This window comes from Phocoena sinus, chromosome 7, assembly GCF_008692025.1.
Source record: "Phocoena sinus isolate mPhoSin1 chromosome 7, mPhoSin1.pri, whole genome shotgun sequence".
In the NCBI taxonomy this organism is placed as follows: Eukaryota; Metazoa; Chordata; class Mammalia; order Artiodactyla; family Phocoenidae; genus Phocoena; species Phocoena sinus.
Window position 1 is genome coordinate 96,055,409 of NC_045769.1, and position 18,444 is coordinate 96,073,852.

Below are 18,444 nucleotides of genomic sequence, written 5' to 3' on the forward strand. Positions count from 1 at the left end.
TCCCTGGTCCAAGCCATCTTCCCCCTCACCACAGCCTGTTCACAAAGCAGCAGGTGGATGAGGTTGAAGCTAAAGAGAGAAGAGAGAGACTTCCCTGGTGGTCCAGTGGGTAAGCCTCCGCGGTCCCAGTGCAGGGGGTCCAGGTTCGATCCCTGGTCGGGGAACTAGATCCCGCGTGCATGCCGCAACTAAAGACCCCACGTGCTGCAACAAAGATCTCGCATGCTGCAACTAAGACCCAGCACAAACTAAATAAATAAGTAAATAAATATTTTTTTTAAATCTAGAGAGAAGAGAGATGGGGATGTGGATAGGGAGAGGAGATGGAGTCTCAGAGCCTGGAGGGTCAAGTAGGTAAGATGAGTAAGAATGGGAAGGGGAGGGGAGGGAAGTCCTGCGTTGGGAGAGGAGGCTGCTGGTGGTCATTAGTCAAGGAGCAGGGAGTCTTGAATAAAACGGTGGCTTTTTGGCATGGCTGTTACAGAGAAGGAGAAATGGCTCATGGCATGCTTGGCACCCTGTCTCCTTGCCTTTATCCGGCCTCCTAGCTGGTTCTGTTCGTGGCTTTATTTAAAATGGCAGACTACGTGGAGTGAAAGAGGACTAGCTAGAACGAAACAGCATGGGAAATCGTGCACCCCTAAGTACTACGTATACTCGTCACTTGACGGTCTTTCATTTTTCATTATTTCACATTTGACTGGACGACAACCCAGATTACATGTGCTTTGGAGACTAGGGTGACAGATAATAAATAAAACATTACACTTTAAGCTGTAGATTGAATTGGTTAAGTGCCAGAGCTATTGTGTTTTAGGTCTTTTGTAAATTAGGGGATGCTTAGAAGAAGCTTCTTTGTGGAAAATAATTTAGAATGGGGATGATAAGACCCAGGCTTTATTCATGTGAACCACAGGCCTTTAAACCTGCAGTTGACCAGGGACCGAACTTCCAACCTTCTCTCCTTTGGATGTGAGAGTGTCTGCCGACAGGTTTTGCCCTTACAACTTCAGAGGCAAAAATTAATGCTGACTGCAAGGTGATTCATATTTTCACGATGCTGAACACTGGGAGAACTTGGCAGTCTTTCAGAGAAGAAAAAAAATGTGCTAGTGGTGTTAACCATTTCTTTGGATTCTACTAGTCTTCTTTTAAATATTAAATGTGTCTTTGGCAAGACTAATACTACCATGGTTCTCACACTTCAGTGAGCATCAGAAGGACTTATTAAAACAGATTGCTGGGTCCCATCTGCAGAGCTTCTGATTCAGTGTGTCTGGGGTGGCCTCTGACATTTCCCTTTCTAACAAGTTCCCAGGTGATGTGGACATTGCTAGTCCATGTACCACACTTTGACAACCACTGGTCCTGTGGGAATTTAAATGCAGCTTCAGTCTGGGTTGGTTGGGAGATTGTGTTGAAAGGGGGCTGTAGTTCATTTGCCTCTTTCTTTTTTTTAAATTAAATTTTATGTTTTTTCAATTTTGTTTGAGTATAATGTAGTTGATTTACAATGTTGTGTTAGTTTCAGGTGTACAGCAAAGTAAATGAGTTGTACATATACGTACATCCACTCTTTTTTTAGATTTCTTTCCCATATAGGCCATTACAGAGTATTGAGTAGAGTTCCCTGTGCTATACAGTAGGTCCCTATTAGTTATCTATTATCTTTTTTTCTTTCTTTCTTTCTTTTTTTTTTTTTTTTTGGCTGTGTTGGGTGTTTGTTGCTACACTCAAGCTTTCTCTAGTTGTGGCGAGCCGGGGCTACTCTTCGTTGCGGTGCACGGGCTTCTCATTGCAGTGGCTTCTTTTGTTGGGGAGCACGAGCTCTAGGCACGTGGGCTTCCATAGTTGCAGCACGTGGGCTCAGTAGTTGTGGCTCGTGGGCTCTAGAGCGCAGGCTCAGTAGTTGTGGTGCACAGGCTTAGTTGCTCCAAGGCATGTGGGATCTTCCCGGACCAGGGCTCGAACCCGTGTCCCCTGCATTGGCAGGTGGATTCTTAACCACTACGCCACCAGGGAAGCCTTAGTTTTCTATTTTATATATAGTAGTGTGTATATGTCAATCCCAATCTCCCAATTTATCCCTCCTCCCAAAGTTGTTTTTTTTTTAACTGAAGTATAGTTGAATTACAATACTGTGTTAGTTTCAGGTGTACAGCATAGTGAATTGGGTTGGGGTTTTTTTTGGTAGATTTTATCCCATTAAAGGTTATTACAAGATATTGGGCATAATTCCCTGTGCTATACAGTAAATCCTTGCTGTTTATCTATTTTACATATAGTCGTTTGTATCTAGGAAAGGGAAAATCACAGTAGGAAAGGCAAATATATGGTAAGGATTGGAGATCTCTTAAATAAGCCAGGGCGTGGATTAAAAAAACAATCCAAGAAACAGGTTGTAAAAGCCATCACTTGCCTCTTTCTAAATCAGTGTCTTCCTGCTGTGGGATTTGGCCTGGCGGGAGGAGGAGTCTGCCTTCACTGCGGTGACCTGGCTCTGCGGGCACACTGCCCTCTATATGTGCCAGACTAGCCTCTCCAGGTGAAGGCCAAGGTGCGCTGATGGAACAATTCCCCTCCCCCGCCCTACCCCCGCCCCCCCGTCCATCTCCCCCCAAACCAGGAAAGAACCCACACTTGCCGATTCAGAAGCCGCCATATTTGCAGTATTTGCTCCTGACCCAAATCTTCCCTGCATCCTGGAGACGACTGCAGCCCCAGGGCAGTGGTGGGGTGGGGATGTCACGTGAATGGCCACAGCCTTAGGGTGGCTGACCACAGGGAGGGCGTCAGGAGACCTGGCTTTTCTTTCTGGGTGGACTTCAAACTCCTGCGGTGACTTTGGACAAGCCTCCCAAATCCTCGACTTTCCCATTTCGACTCCTTGTGTTTACGAAGCACAACTCTCGCCACCCCCCAGCTCCCAGTCCATAAAATAACAGAAGAAAAACCCAGGTCTGGTGAGTGGCCACCGGAGCTGATGTGCAGAACTTCTGAGCACCTGAGGAGAAATCTGCTGTGTAAACACAATATAGTATTAATAACACGTTAAAAAATAGCATCACACCCTCTGCTCATAACAGCTGCTTTTCAGCCCTGGGGGAGCTCTGACACACCGGCTTCCAGCAGTGTTGATGGAAGGGTGACTGGGCTTTTGAATTTGCAACACATTTAAAAGAAGATGAAGGGCTTCCCTGGTGGCGCAGTGGTTGAGAGTCCGCCTGCCGATGCAACGGAACACGGGTTCGTGCCCCGGTCCGGGAGGATCCCACATGCCGCGGAGCGGCTGGGCCCGTGAGCCATGGCCGCTGAGCCTGCGCATCCGGAGCCTGTGCTCCGCAACGGGAGAGGCCCCAACAGTGAGAGGCCCGCGTAACGCAAAACAATAAAATAAAAAATAAAATAAAAGAAGATGAAGATAGGTTTTTGAAACATATTGAGCATATTCATAGGTATATTTGTGAAGAAAATATGACGACAGATCTGTAAAATTGAACGCGAGTAAACCAAACCACCCATTTCTTTGGATTTTTTCATTACATTTCAGAGTTGTCTTACATTGTGGGCTATTCCATAGGCATTTTGGCTCAAGTGTTAGGAGTCCCTTTGCTCTTCCCAACCCCTCTGGTACGCGATTGATGCCTCTTTAAACTCTAGGGGGGGAAACTTACAAGTCAGCTAGTGATTACGTAATCAGTTAATGATTACATCCACTCTACAGATGCATGAAGGGGCAGCTGTTGCTTGCTGCTCTAGATACTGAGAAATAAAAACATAGTTCTCGCCCTTAAGGGATTGGTAGGTAGTTTTGGTTAAAAATGTATAAGCAAGATATTATGTAAGGAGACCACTGCATTCCTGTCTCCTTAACAAAATCCAACAAAATCCAAACCCACATTTTGTGCATCATCAAGGTATGCCTGCAGTGATCAGGAGAAACATAGACTCCTGCAGCATCACTGTTCCCTGTCAGGAAGCAGCTCAGACATTTGTTCCTGTCCCCCTAAGAGGATTATGGAGATGGAGGCTTCTTGGGGATGTTGTGATACATTGTAGAAGGTCTAGCACCCAAGTGGTGGCTGCCTTATTCATGTCTCAGGGAGAAAGGGCTGATCAAGTAACAGATATACTGCAAGTCTCTCAGGGACCATTAGACCCTTCCTTCCTCAGCACCTGGGCTAACTGCTTCCTTCTGTCCAGAGAGTGATGGATTTTTACCTCACAGTGGAAGCTCCCTAAAGACATGGCCTCCCCTGGGTCTAGTCCTGGGTGAGAGATTCTTCAGGGAATTGCCTGGGGAGCTTTTACTTTTTTTTAATTGAAGTATAGTTGATTTATAATGTTGTGTTAGTTTCAGGTGTACAGCTAAGAGATTCAGATATACACACACACACACACACACACACATATGCATATATACAATATTCTTTTTCAGATTCTTTTCCCTTATAGGTTGTTGCAAAATATTGAGTATAGTTCCCTGTACCATATAGTAGGTCCTTGCTGGTTATCTATTTTACATATAATAGTGTGTATATGTTGATTCTAAACTCCTAATTTATCCCTCCCCATCCCTTTCCCCTTTGGTAACCGTAAGTTTGTTTCCTATGTCTGTGGGTCTAGTTCTGTTTCTGGGGAGCTTTTAAACAAATACAGATGCCTGGGTTCACCCCCAGAGATTCTGATGAAATTGACCCAAGGAGCAATCCGTTGGCCAAATTCCCCAGGGGAGTGTAAGTTGCCGTCAGGGCTGAGAAGGTAAGTTGGGGGTTGAATTTATCTGAAGGGATGAATCAGTGAGCGTCTCTGCTTGTCACTCAGGAGCTTTCGGAACGGAGGCCTGACTCTCAGGCTCTTTTCCTGAAGTGGCACCTCTCACAGTCCCGTTGGATTGAAGAAATGGTTGCTTCACGTGCCAGGCACAGGAGTCCGTAGCCGTCTTCCCTGCAGCCCAGCTGGGCCTCGGGCCACTTGCTTTGGGAGCTTTGATTCCCACAAGCCCAGGAATCCCTGGACCTGCCCCAGTATCTCGTCACTTAAAGGGCCCTCCAGGGCTTCCCTGGTGGCGCAGTGGCTGAGAGTCCGCCTGCCGACGCAGGGGACACGGGTTCGTGCCCCGGTCTGGGAAGATCCCACATGCCGCGGAGCGGCTGGGCCCGTGAGCCATGGCCGCTGAGCCTGCGCATCCGGATCCTGTGCTCCGCAACGGGAGAGGCCATAACAGTGAGAGGCCCGTGTAGTGTTTAAAAAAAAAAAAAAAGGGCCCTCCAGTAAGCCACCTCATCCTGCATGACTGTCCTCTCAGCTGTGGCCCCTCTGCCCTGAGCACCCTCCCAGGACTGTGGTGACCAGGCCCGGCACATTGCCTACGTTAGCCTTCTTCACTCCTGCTGCTGCATCCCTGTGTGCTTTTGGCCTGCGTTATCTTTTTCCCCCTTCAGTGCATGTTCTTCCCCTGGCTCCTCATGGGGGTGTGTGGCACCCAGGGCAGATTATCCTTTTGGTTTACAGGGCCAGGTTTTCCTTTTGCTCAAGCCTGTACCAAGAGCCCCAGCCTGTTCGTTACTTTTCCCACATCTCTATGTTCTTTTGTGTTTCACCCCAGCCCTCAACGATCCTCTCTTTCCGTCTGTGTTTTTGAAAGAATAAAACCTACAACTAAGGTGTTAATTAGAAACCTACTGAGTGGACTCCAAGCAGCCTGTTTACATACTTATTTCTGACTTTTAGGTTTGGGGGAACACGTCTGTCTATAGGTTGGCTAGGATTCTAAGTAGGTGCCACTTTGGGCAATTCTGTTAGTGCAGAGAAGGGAATCCAAGGTGGGTAATGAAAAATGATTTTATCTGATAGCTGGGGAAGAGGGCTGAGAAGGCTGCCAAATGATGGTGACCTCATGTTGGGACAGCTAGGGTTGACTGCAGTCATTCTTGTATTTCTCTTTCCTCTCTTCATTTTCGTTTGGTATTTTGACCCTTGTATTACTGTCATCATTTCCTCAGGTGTACTTTCATTTTCTGTCTGTCTTTCTCCTGTGAGTTGTCGTGTCTGGGTTGCCAGAGACAGCTGATGCATCCCGAGCCTGTAGACATCCTCCCAGCTCCCACCCCCAACCCTTGTCTGAGTGTCCTCGGCCTTTTCCCTTGGCCTCATCCCTAACTCACTCCTTCCTCCCCCTGTGCTGGGTGTCTTGGCTGACCTCATCCTTCCTTCTCTCCTCTCATTTCTTTTAAAAGAATTGCTCCATCCTGCCATGAATACTCTTCTTTTGTCATTACCAAATTGTTCCTTCTTTTTATCTTTGGGAAAATCCAAAGGTGTCTATCCTGTCATATCATCAAGAGACATCCAGGGTGGGCTTTTCAGTTACTTTGTTTAAGCTAGCATTAATGGGTAACTTTTTTTTTTTTAACATCTTTATTGGAGTATAATTGCTTTACAGTGGTGTGTTACTTTCTGCTTTATAACAAAGTGAATCAGTTATACATGTACATATGTTCCCATACCTCTTCCCTCAAAAATATGGAACAGTTCACGAATTTGTGTGTCATCCTTGCGCAGGGGCCATGCTAATCTTCTCTGTATCATTCCAATTTTAGTATATGTGCTGCCGAAGCGAGCACAGTGGGTAACTTTTTTGTGCTCTGTGCAATTATCTCATTGCATCTTCAGGTAGGAAATAGTATTCCCATTTGACAGGTGAGGAAAATGAGGCTAAAAGAAGTTTGGTAGCGTGACCGAGATCAACCAACAGGTTAAATGGTAGCGCTTGGGATGTCTCGTGCCAGAGCCTCCACTCTCTTTTTTTAAAATTTATTTTACTGAAGTATAGTTGATTTTCAATGTTGTTAATATCTGTCATGCAGCAAAGTAATTCAGTTATATAATTTTTCTTATTTCCATTATGGATTATCTCAGGATATTGAATATGGTTCCGTGTGCTATACAGTAGGACCTTGTTGTTTATCCATTCTGTATTATAATAGTTTGCATCTGCTAATCCCACACTCCTAATCCATCCCTCCCCCACCCCCTCCAAAGCCTCCACTCTTTGCTATTAAACCCTGCACCTTCCTGCTGGAGAAGTGAAAGGTTGTGTTGCCAGGCAAGGGGGAAGGATTTTATGGCCTCGAAGACCCTCCCACACCAGCATTCATGGGTTGCTGTGAGGTCATGTACCATGGTGAGCCCCTTTCCCACGGGATTGATTTGGTGATCCATCTCTGAATTGTATTCTTCTGGAGATGATTCTGTATCAGTTCTGAGACTAGGGGTGGCCATGGTGGGAGTGTGGCAAATTACGGTGGATCCCAGTGCCTCAGGCTGTGTCACTGTCACTGTCATTGTGTAAATCAGCAGGGTGGAATTCTCCCAGTAAAGAGTCCCAATGTTCTGTTTCTTTGCAGAGCCTGTGTCATCTTGGGGGTGATATTCCTTCTGTCATCCGTATGCATAGTGGTCAAAGCCATCCATGACCTCTCGACTAAGCTGCTTCCGGAAGTGGTAAGGTTCTTCTTTTGTCTTAAGAGTCTTTCCTGATGGTACCAGCCTCCTGTGTTACCTCTCACCCCAGATGTACTGGGGGAAGTTGGGCAGGTGGAGAGAAAACATACAATATTTAGGAGTCCAGAAGAACTCACTGTAGAATGTGAATGACTTGGTGGAGACAAGCAGTGGGCAAGATAAAAAGGTAGTTGAGCTGGTACTGGGTTCTGTGTCCCTCTTCTTAGATCTTTTGACTACTTTTAAAGTCTTTTATGTTAAGAGAAATGGAGTGATTTTTATATAGCAGAGCGATCCGCTCTGTGTTGTTCGCATCTGTTTTTCTGTGTCCATTCAATCACTGTTATAATAAGAATTATTTTTTTCCTTTGTACCTCAATTCAGTATATAAATCTGTTCACATTAGGCTTTCTGAAACAACTGACATTCAGATGCAAAAACTGGAGGACACAATTTCATATTAAAGTGTGTCTTCGACTGCCTTGTTTTCTGGGTGAGAGGCACCCAGATTCTTTTTTTTTTTTTGGCACTCTGATTCTTTATTTTCCCCCCGCCCCTTCTGAATGCTGTGATAAGGAATATTTTTACACTCTCCCATCAGGCTATCTTCATGTTAGAAGGCAGCTGATATATGTACCAGGAGAGTAAGGTGCTGCCGTTGCAGTGCTTCACTGTACAGACATACCTGAGAGATATCGCGGGTTCGGGGCCAGATCACCACAGTACAGCAAATAATGCAATAAAGCAAATCCCACAAAATTTTTGGTTTCCCGGTGCCCGTAGCAGTTATGTTTACTATGCTGTAGTCTATTAAGTACTCAATAGCATTATGTCTAAAAAAAAAAAGGACATACCTTGATTAAAAAAAACTTTGTTGCAATAAACATGAACTATCACCTGAGCCTTCAGCAAGTCTTAACCTCTTTGCAATAGTAACAAAGATCACTCATTATAGATCACCATAGCAAGTATAACAATCATGAAAACGTTTGAAATATTGCGAGAACTAACAAAGTGTGACACAGGGACAGGAAGTGAGGAAATGCTGTTGGAAAAATGGTGCCGATAGACTTGTTCAGTACAGGGTTGCCACAAACTTTCAATTTGTAAAAAAAAAAAAAAAAAGCAGTGAAATGAAGTGTACCTGTATGTAAGTTGCATAGTGATTTAATACAAAATTATGGGCTGTTCTTTTAGGACGTGATTTGGTTTGAGCTTGGCTATGTGCACCATCTTATAAAAGGCCTAAATTATGAGACCTTTAATTTCACTTTTAGAAAAATACATGTTCATCTTTTGGGGGTAACGTATTGCATTTGTGTGTGTGTATAGGGAAGATGAAAATGAAGCGGGGCGTTAACTGCATTTAGTAGAGCTGTTAAGGTGGCTGCTCTAAGTTGTACTGTGTGCTCACCCCCGCCAACTTGAAACAGACATTAGAGCCATTCCTTTAGTAACTCCCGAGGACGTTAACCGTCATTTATCATCGCAGCTGGCAAGGAGCATGTTCTCTAATATCTCCATGACATGGAGGAAAGATGGAGAGCAGGGTAGGAGTGTACCCACCTATGGATCTGGTCTTTTTCAGCAGAGCTCGCTCAAACAAATAATCCCATGGCTTATACTCCGTGTGCTTCCTCTCACATTGTGCTTGTCTCACCTTGATCTTCCTGGTTGCCTGGGATCCTGGACTTTTCCATCCTTTTCCTCCATCAGATTGGCTATCCTGTGTTCCATTCCATCAGAATCTGAAGCTTAGGTAGGACGTAGACATAAAAGTATTAAGCGTGATGGATTAAGATGTCAGTCAGATAACATCTTTGCATTTTATAAGGGATGGAAATCTGACTCCACTCTAAGAAATGTTTATTGGTGCGAATTTTCAGCCCTGGGCTAGTTGATGCATTCATTTATTTAGACATTAAAAATTAATGTGTAGCACGGCTCACTTAATATGGAATAGATAGCTGTGCTCATGGACCCTTGTTCGTGGCCCCCCTTGTTCTTGTCTTGAAAGCGGAACCATTTTTAACCGGGAACAGTATTACATCTTACAGTGCATATAGTCTTAAAGAGAAGAAGCTCACCAAGTTAAATTCCACATCAAGGTATGATGTCTGATGCCCACATTGGTTGGGATGGGAGAGGGTGAAGAGCTCCACGATGGTACCAAGACTGGCCCCATTCTGGGAGGGCTCACACCCACTGCATCTTTTATCAGTCCTGGTGTGGGATTTAAAAATCACACCTGTTTATGGTCATCTCATCAGAACTCTAAGGAAAGATGTAAGGTGGTTTGTTGTTTTGTTTTGTTTTGTTTGTTAAGCCTTCAGAGTTACCGAAAGGTAACAAAGGCATGTGATCTCCTGTTTCCAGCGGGGAGGGCTTCTGATCAGCTGAGTGGCACGCGGGCACCAGGTAGATGCTGCCAGGTGTTATCTGACAGCATTTCAATCCCGAGTCTTTGGGTTCCTACTCTCTGCTCTAGAAGTTTGGGGAGCCCAACCCCCTGGCCTGCAGTCATTCAAGATGAGCGTCCATCCACAGTGTCTCCTGTGAATTCGCAGCCACAAACTCAGATGCTCACAGACGCCAGTCCCGAAAACAGGAGAAACTGCCTGGGTCTGTGGCATCCAGACAGTGTGTGCGCAGAGGAAGGGTCGGCCCCTTAGCGGAATTGCCATGGAAACCTATCTTTAATGGGAAATAAGTGGGCAACTAATTAAATTTTGGGAACCCTGGTTGGGAATCAGTTTCCCGCAGGCCAAATACAGCCTTTGCCTCTTTGCTGCTGCTGGCCTGTGGCGGTAGAAACCAGGGAGACTGGTGTTTATGGCCTTGATGTTCTGGATTTCAGGTGTAAGTTACAGATTCACTCTTGCCCTCATCTGCAGAATTGCCTTTTGATGTATGATTTCCATCAAGCTGTTACTGTGGGTTTGTCTGAAGCAGTGTTTTCCCTGCCCCAGGTCCATCCTGCTCCCACCCCTCGCCCCGGCGGCTTTCTTTTTCTTTTTTTTTTAAAGGTTTTATTATATTTTATTTTTGGCTGCATCGGGTCTTTTCTACTGTGCACAGGCTTTCTCTACTTGTGGCGAGTGAGGGCTACCCCTCGTTGTGGTGCGCGGACTTCTCATTGCGGTGGCTTCTCTTGTTGCGGAGCACGGGCTGTAGGCGCACGGGCTTCAGTAGTTGTGGCATGTGGGCTCAGTAGTTGTGGCGCACGGGCTTAGCTGCTCGGCGGCATGTGGGGTCTTCCCGGACCAGGGCTCGAACCCGTGTCCCCTGCATTGGCAGGCGGATTCTTAACCACCGTGCCACCAGGGAAGTGTCCTCGGCAGCTTTCTTTTTAATGTCACCTGCACAATTCTCAGAGTGTGAGTAATTGTAAGAATGGGTGAGTTTTGAATAAGAAAGCTATGCCCGTAGGAATTTCCCACCTGTGAAGTCAGCTGGCTCTGAGCCGTGATGTCGCCTGCCCCTCAGTGGCCTCATGCTGGAGGAGTCTGGCCAGCTATGCTCTCAGGGGACCCCCCAGACGAGAGTCTGCAGCGTCTGCTGTGAGTGCTTCATGAACAAATGGCTTAAATCTGCACCCTCGCGACCTGCACGGGGTCACGTAGGATCATCGATGAAACAGATTCCAAAAGAACCTTCTCAGAAACTCTGCATGAACTACGGTTCTAGAAGCTGGGGAGCATGGGTGGTGCCAAAGATGTGGTGGTGATAGTCTGGCCTTATGTCTTGGGCTGCTTTGAAAGGAGTATTATCGTCTTGCTGTTTTTACACCTGCCACAGCCCGCTTTGGTAGGTGGGGAAAGGTGGCATGCTTCTCTGTAATGGTGGCATATGGGGGCTCTGAAAGCTGAGGCGATCTTCCCGAGGTCATCAGCTGGCTAGTGGCAGTACCTGGATTTGAACCCTTGTCTCCCCATCTGGGGCTGTCTTGGCTCCTGGTAACTGTGAGCTTACACGCTCCTGCTGTTCATTGGCTTTTCGGGTCCAGGTCTTCTGCCTTATTTCTTCTTCTTCTTCTTTTTTAATTTTATTTTATTTTTTTTTTTTTGCGGTACGCGGGCCTCTCACTGTTGCGGCCTCTCCCGTCGCGGAGCACAGGCTCCGGACGCGCAGGCTCAGCGGCCATGGCTCACGGGCCCAGCCGCTCCGCGGCATGTGGGATCTTCCCGGACCAGGACACGAACCCGTGTCCCCTGCATCGGCAGGCGGACTCTCGACCACTGCGCCACCGGCGAAGCCCTTTAATTTGTTTTTTGTTTTGTTTTTCCTTTTCTGTCCGCCCAGACCCCCAGCTGGTCCCATCCCTGGCTTTTCTGGCTTCCACTGCTGCCCTCACCATGCGGGCCCCCTGCCCGCTGTGCCGCTGACCAGGGTGTGCTCCCCTTGCTTTGTCTGTTGAAAAACCTGCAGGCAGGTGAACCAAGAAGCAATGGAGAAGTAGGCCAAGTGTGAATCGAGGGGACTCAGGGGTTACACGGCATCACGACGAAGAAGGTGCTTTAGGGAGGCTGCTTAGCTTGTGGGAGGGATGCGGGCGTTGGGGCGGGGGGGGGGCTGAGCTGTCGGAGGTGTGACGCCCCGCCTACCCACGTGACCGCTGCAGACAAGTCGCTCCATCTCCCTGCCCTGGGCTTCCTAATTCGCACAATGGGGACGGTACTTCCATCAGAGGTTTATGGTATGGATCAGGTGAGCCGTTTATTTAAGATAATTGTCATGAGAAGACAGTGCTACTATGGCGGCTGCTTTTCCTTAACCGTCTGATGTTTAATGTTTCTGAACTGCTCATCAAAGTTCCAACTTGTGGCCTGAGTTCATTTCAGACGGGCCCCTCCATCCCTCTTTCCTGCCCCCTGGTCCCCCTTCCCTCCGGCTGGATGGAACTGGTGCTGTTCTCTCTCTGGCTTCAGGTTGCAGTAGCCAACTCTGGGCCACTGCATTTCGGGGAAACGGCGTGCTGTCGGAAGGCTTGTCCTCCAAGCCTAACTCACCGCTCATTGGCTGTGTGGCTTCCAGCAGATTGTGTTTCCTCTTTGTAAATGGGCGCCATGCCCCCTAGCGCACAACAAAGTTGTGAGAATTAAATGATGTGATGAATGTGCAAAGGCTCTATCAACCGTCGTGTACTTTACAAAGAAGAAAGTATTGTTTCTGATCCCGTTGCCCGAGAGGTCCCATCCTTTCCCACGCGCTTTCTCTCTGTGTCCTGTTGTGTTAGACCCCCTCATTAGCTCCTCTGTTGGTAGACTGACTTGTTTACCTTGAGCTCTGGCCCAGTGTCTGGGTCTAACCTCCTTAAGTCAGGTGCACTAATAGTGATAACAATTAAAATAAAAATCATGCGTGGTTCCCGATTGGCAATGAATAACATATGGTCCCGTGCTGATAATAATAACAGTTGCGACCATGTGAATGCCTCCTGATCCCAGGACCCCCTGTCTAGGCACCGGGGATTCAAAGTCAACTAGCACTAATGCCTAAGGTTTTCCATTTCTCTGCAAAGTCCTTGACTTCTCATAGGAGCTGGCTTTTGCTCCCAGGGATGTCACAGCTGGGGAGAGACCCAGAAACCGATACATTTGGTTCGGGTGATGAGGGTCATGGTAGAGACAATCGCATGAGAACACAGAAGACTTCCTTATCAAGCCTGGCATGGGGGAGGCGTGTTGGGGCCTTCCTGGAGGAGCGCTCCCTCCACGTGACATCCGAAGGACAAGTGGGCATGGGGCAGGGGGTGGGGGTGGGACCCGGGGAGGAGGGGGCTCTCGACGGCAGAGGAGCTACAGGAGCCATGGGGTCCATGTGAGCCTGTTTTCTGTTTCTCGTGCCCTTTGTCCTCTGCTGACACCAGCATGTCTGGGTAAGAGGGAGGAATAGAGAGAGAAAAACGTAAGGGAGAAGGGGGCAAAAGGAAGAAGGAAAAATAACTCTGTGTTGTGGGTCAGGAGTGATGGCTCAGCATCGTTTTTATTCTTCTTCCTTGAGGAGCGAGGTTGCCTTCAGACTTCCCCTTGTCTCTCTCCCTGCTAAGTTCTTCCCTGAGATTCCATCCCACCCACCAGAACCAAGGGGCTTGCACCAATAAAAGGGAGCCCCTCACAGTTGCTCATTTTCTTGCAGGCCGCCAGTCATAAGCTCTGTTTCATTTCCAGTCCTCGTGGGACGTGAAGGTGGCTTCTGGCGGGGTGGCTGCCTGCTTTCATGGGTGCGTGTCTTCACGCCGTGTTGCTGCGAGCCTCCTGCGCTCCAGGGTGGGCTGACTCTGCAGAGCTGGGGGAGGTCAGTGGTGTTCCAGCAAGAGCCTCCGATGAGATCCCACTCTTAGGAGCAAAGCTAGAGAGAAAACTCTTGTAACGGATATTTTAGGGTGATACTCACAAGTCCACAGCCGAGAACTTTCCCTCGATCTTCCTACGGAAGTGACCATGATTCTTGGATTTGTAGGCTTTTGTGTTTGCGAAGTGTTGAGCGTTCAGTCTCTGTTGTGGGTGGGTAGGAGTTACTTATGTTCTTTAGCTGCTTCTCATCTGGCCCTTGGTGCGTCTTTACCTTGTGGAGAAGATGGAGATGGCCCAGCCTGCCCCATCCCCACACCCCTGTTCTCAGTACAGGGGACCATTTGCCCCCTCCCTTTCATCCTTCCCTCTCACTCAGGGCCTCTCCTTCCCACAGTTAACTCTCTGAGCCCCCTCCTTGCCCACCTCCTTGGAAATCTCGCCTCTACCCTCATTCCTTCTCTTTCTGGTACCTTCCGTCACTCCCTGCCTGCCACCTCCTCCTCTGGCATTTCCCTTCAAGTCCTTCCTTGCCCCCCCTTCAGTCTCTGCTGCTCTCAAAGATGCTTATCCCTTCCTTCCCGTTCCTCTTGTCACCCCTCAGCCTGCCCCGGTGGTCTTTCAGGTCCATTCTGTATGGCATCCCTTTGGAGGTAGGAGCTGGTTAACAGGAGGACCTGGGGGAGGATGGTGGGGCAGCAGTGAAGGTTTGGGGCTGGGGGAGCAGTTTCACCGAGATGCTACCCAGCCAGGCAGCTTGTCAGCCTCAGATATTCTGAGGCCAGTGCCTCATCCACGGGAGCGAGTTTCTCAAGGCTGTTGTACTGAGTGCTCTGAGGCAGTATCACCGTGTGGTTAAAGACGTTGCAGCTGAAGTCAGGGAGACAGTGCCCAACTCCTACCCCTTCCTAACTAGAGGAAGCTAGAGCATGTGACTCAGCCTTCTCTGCCTCAGTCTCCTTGTTTGTAAAATGGAAATAATAATAGCGGTCATCTCTGTAAGATTGTTAGGAAACAGAATAAAAAGATGCGGGTGACGTGCTTAGCACATAACTGTTGAATGAATGCTGGCTAATACTATTGTTGTTGAACCAGAGAAGAGATTTCTAAGGAAGTTGGTGGACCTTCTGATGCCTTTAGTTCTGGAAGCTTAGGCTGTATTGAACCGTCCAGGAAATGCCTTCAAGGATCCTATTTTCAGCTCAGGTTGGGTAATGCTGTGGACACCTTCTTGTGCAGTAACCTCTAATTCCTGGATCCGCCATCAGCGATAGATTCATCTTCCCACATGACATGCTCTCAAGCATAACTTTAAATTTGATTTGGGAGTTGCATTGACAAATACTTTAAAAACAAACAGTTTGCACACAGTCAAGGTGCTCACCATCCATCCACCCTGCCAACACCTCCCAGCACTGCGCAAAGAAAGGCAGAAATTCCTGCTGTTAGACCATCAGTGGTGTCCCACTCTTGTTGCTTTAGACAGAATAATTCCATCACTGCAGCAAGACTGACCTCTTCATTAATCTAATGCCACAGGCCTACCGGCTTCTAAACAGAAGAGAGCTGAGCACGGATCAAAGTGGGTTATTATTGGCTCAAGTGAGCTCAAGGAGAATAGAGCCCAGAAATAGATGCATACGTATCTGGTCAACTGGCTTTCAACGAAGGCGCCAGGGCAGTTCAATGGAGGAAAGAAAAGTCTCTTTTCCACAAATGGTGCTGGAGCAACTGGAAAGCTTTATGGACAAAAATGGATATTCACCTTTATATAAAAAGTACTTCAAAATGGATCAAAAATCTCAATGTAAAATCTAAACCCCTAAAACTTCTAAAGGAAAACAAAAGAGAAAATCTTTGCAATGTTGGGATAGGTGAAGTGTCTTAGATATGGCACTAAAAGCTTGAACCATAACAAAAAAAAAAAAAAAAGAAAATTGGACTTCATTGAAGTGAAAAACCTTTGCTCTTCCAAGACTCCAATAAGAAAATGACAAGACTGCACAGACAACACACACGGATCAGACAAAAGACTTGCCTCCAGAATGTATAAAGAACAGTTTAATAAGAAGACAAACGATCCAATAAGAGAACAGGCATAAGATTTACCAGACAATTCCCAAAAGAAGAGATAAATGAATAGCCAATAAGCATGCAAAAAAATGCTCAACATTGTTAGTCACCAAGGAATTACAAATTAAAACCACCATAAGATATCACTGCATACCCATTTGAATGTCTAAAATTGAAAAAACAAAAGTACATGGAACGTCTAGGGCTCACATACATTGATGATGAGAGAGTAAAATGGTTCAATCTACTTTAGAAAAGAGTTCAGAGGTTCGTTAAAAAGTTAAACATCTGTCTACCATATGACCTAGCCATTCCACGACCAGGTAATTTACCCAAGAGAAATGAACATATACATATGTACAAAGACCCTTACACAAATGTTTATTGCATTTTTATTTATATTATCAAAAACTGGACAGAATCCAAATGTCTATGAATAGGTGAAATTGTGGTATATCCATACAATGGAATACTACTCGGCCATAAAAAAAGCATCACTGACTCACTGCAACAACATGGATGAAACTCAGAATAATGAAGGTGGGTTCCAGACGCAAAAGCAAAATGAAACATATGCCAGGGACTTCCCTGGTGGCGCAGTGGTTAAAAATCCGCCTGCCAGTTGCAGGGGATGCCAGTTCAAGCCCTGGTCCGGTTGGATCCCACATGCTGTGGAGCAGCTAAGCCCGTGTGCCACAACCACTGAGCCGGAGCTCTAGAGCCCACGAGCCACAACTACTGAGCCTGCACGCCTAGAGCTGGTGTTCCACAACAAGAGAAGCCACTGCAAAGAGAAGCCTGTGCACCGCAGCGAAGAGTAGCCCCCGTTCTCCACAACTACAGAAAGCCCGCGCGCAGCAACGAAGACCCAACACAGCCAAAAATAAATTAATTAATTAAAAAAACAAAAAAAGCTATGTGCAAGCACATAGCTTTAAAAAAAAAAAGGAAATATATAATATGCGGGTATATCTTGGAGATGTTGTGGATTTGGCTCCCGACCATCACAATATAGCGAATATCTCAATAAAGCGAGTCATGTAAATTTGTAGGTTTCCTAATACATAGAAAAGTTACATTTATACTATACTGTAGTCTACTAAGTGTGCAGTAACATTGTATCTATAAAAGCAATGTATATGCCTTAATTTATAAAAATACTTTATTGCTGAAAATACTAACCATCATCTTGAGTCTTCATCGAATTGTGGGTAACATCAAAGATCACTGGTCACAGATCACCACAGCAAATGTGATTATAACGAAAAAGTTTGAAATAGAGTGAGAATTACCGAAATGTGACAGGGAGACACAGAGTGAGCAAATGCTGTTGGAAAATGGCACTGAACGACCTGCTCGATGCAGGGTTGCCACCAAACCTTCAATTTATAGAAAAATACGATATCTGCGAAGCACAGTAAAAGGAGGTATGCCTGTATCATTCCACTTACATAAAAATTTTAGGTGCAATCTAATTCTCTAGTGAAAGAAGGCAGACAGTGGTTGCAGAGGATGTGGTGTTAGAGGCGGGGAGGGATTATTAAAGAGTCACAAGGAAACTAGTGAGGGTGATGGAAATATCCTCTTGCTTTTGGTGGTGATTTCATAGGCATAAAAAAAAGTCAACACTGAGACTTCCCTGTGGTCCAGTAGGTAAGGCTCCATGATCCCAATGCAGTGGGCCCAGGTTCAATCCCCGGTTGGGGAAACTAGATCCTGCCATGCATGCCACAACTAAGAGTCTGCATGCCGTGACTAAGAAAGGATCCAACGTGCTGCAACTAAGACCTGGAGGAGCCTAAAGAAATAAATAGTTAAGAAAAAAAAAATGTTAATGCTGATTAAGCTGTCTATTTTAAATATGTACGGTTCAAGTATCAATACATCCAGATGCTATGCTTGGCCACAAATGACCTCACAGTAGCTACACCAGATAGAAATCCTGCTCAGATCTATTATAATAGGATAAATATTTTAAGATGCCTGTGAAGCGAGGGTTTAGTTTGCTCAGTGTAACCCACACGTTGAGTACCTGGGATGTGGACAGCACTGCTAAAAGTTAGACTGTAGTCAATAACATGAAGAAAAAGTGTATGATGAGAGGGGAAAGTGTAAAGAGTAGGCTAAGTATGACAGCTGTCATCAGAGGTACATGGTAAGAGGAGCTTCCTGCTCAAATATGACTGATCTCATGCAGTTGCCAGAAACTCCCCTGAAGTGCCTGCTGGTGGCTCTGCCTCTTGAGAGTATTAACCGTTTTAAACCGGAAAGTGTGGGTAGTCTGTCCTTTCAGTTCCTTGCATACAGTATGATTTGTTTGTCAGTTCAGGTGTTACCTGGGAAATTGCTCTGAAGGGGCTCTGATTGGTTCTCTTTTCCTTGCTGTGTAAGCCTAGGATTTTAATCAGAATATGATATGTCCGTGATCGGTCTGCCATGCTGCTCTTATTTCTATTATGCCTCTTTGCGTTTTCTGCTTCAAAAAAGGGCTTTTTAGCTTGAGGCTCATTAGGCCTTCGCAGTATTTCCGAAGTAGGCAGAGACATCAGACCCACTGCCATTTTATAACAAG

General features: G+C 46.4%; 1 protein-coding gene and 1 non-coding gene across 2 annotated transcripts in view; one reads left to right on the forward strand and one right to left on the reverse strand.

Moving 5' to 3' along the window:
* The window catches only part of TMEM163 (transmembrane protein 163), a 265,454-nt gene that overhangs the window by 214,318 nt on the left and 32,692 nt on the right, over positions 1 to 18,444 (forward strand). Inside the window, 1 exon segment of the mRNA XM_032638678.1 lies at positions 7,410 to 7,506. Within this exon segment, the coding sequence (XP_032494569.1) occupies positions 7,410 to 7,506 (97 nt within the window).
* Positions 6,520 to 6,626, reverse strand: LOC116757242. Its single transcript, XR_004350889.1, has one exon. It is a non-coding gene; the product is annotated as a U6 spliceosomal RNA (small nuclear RNA).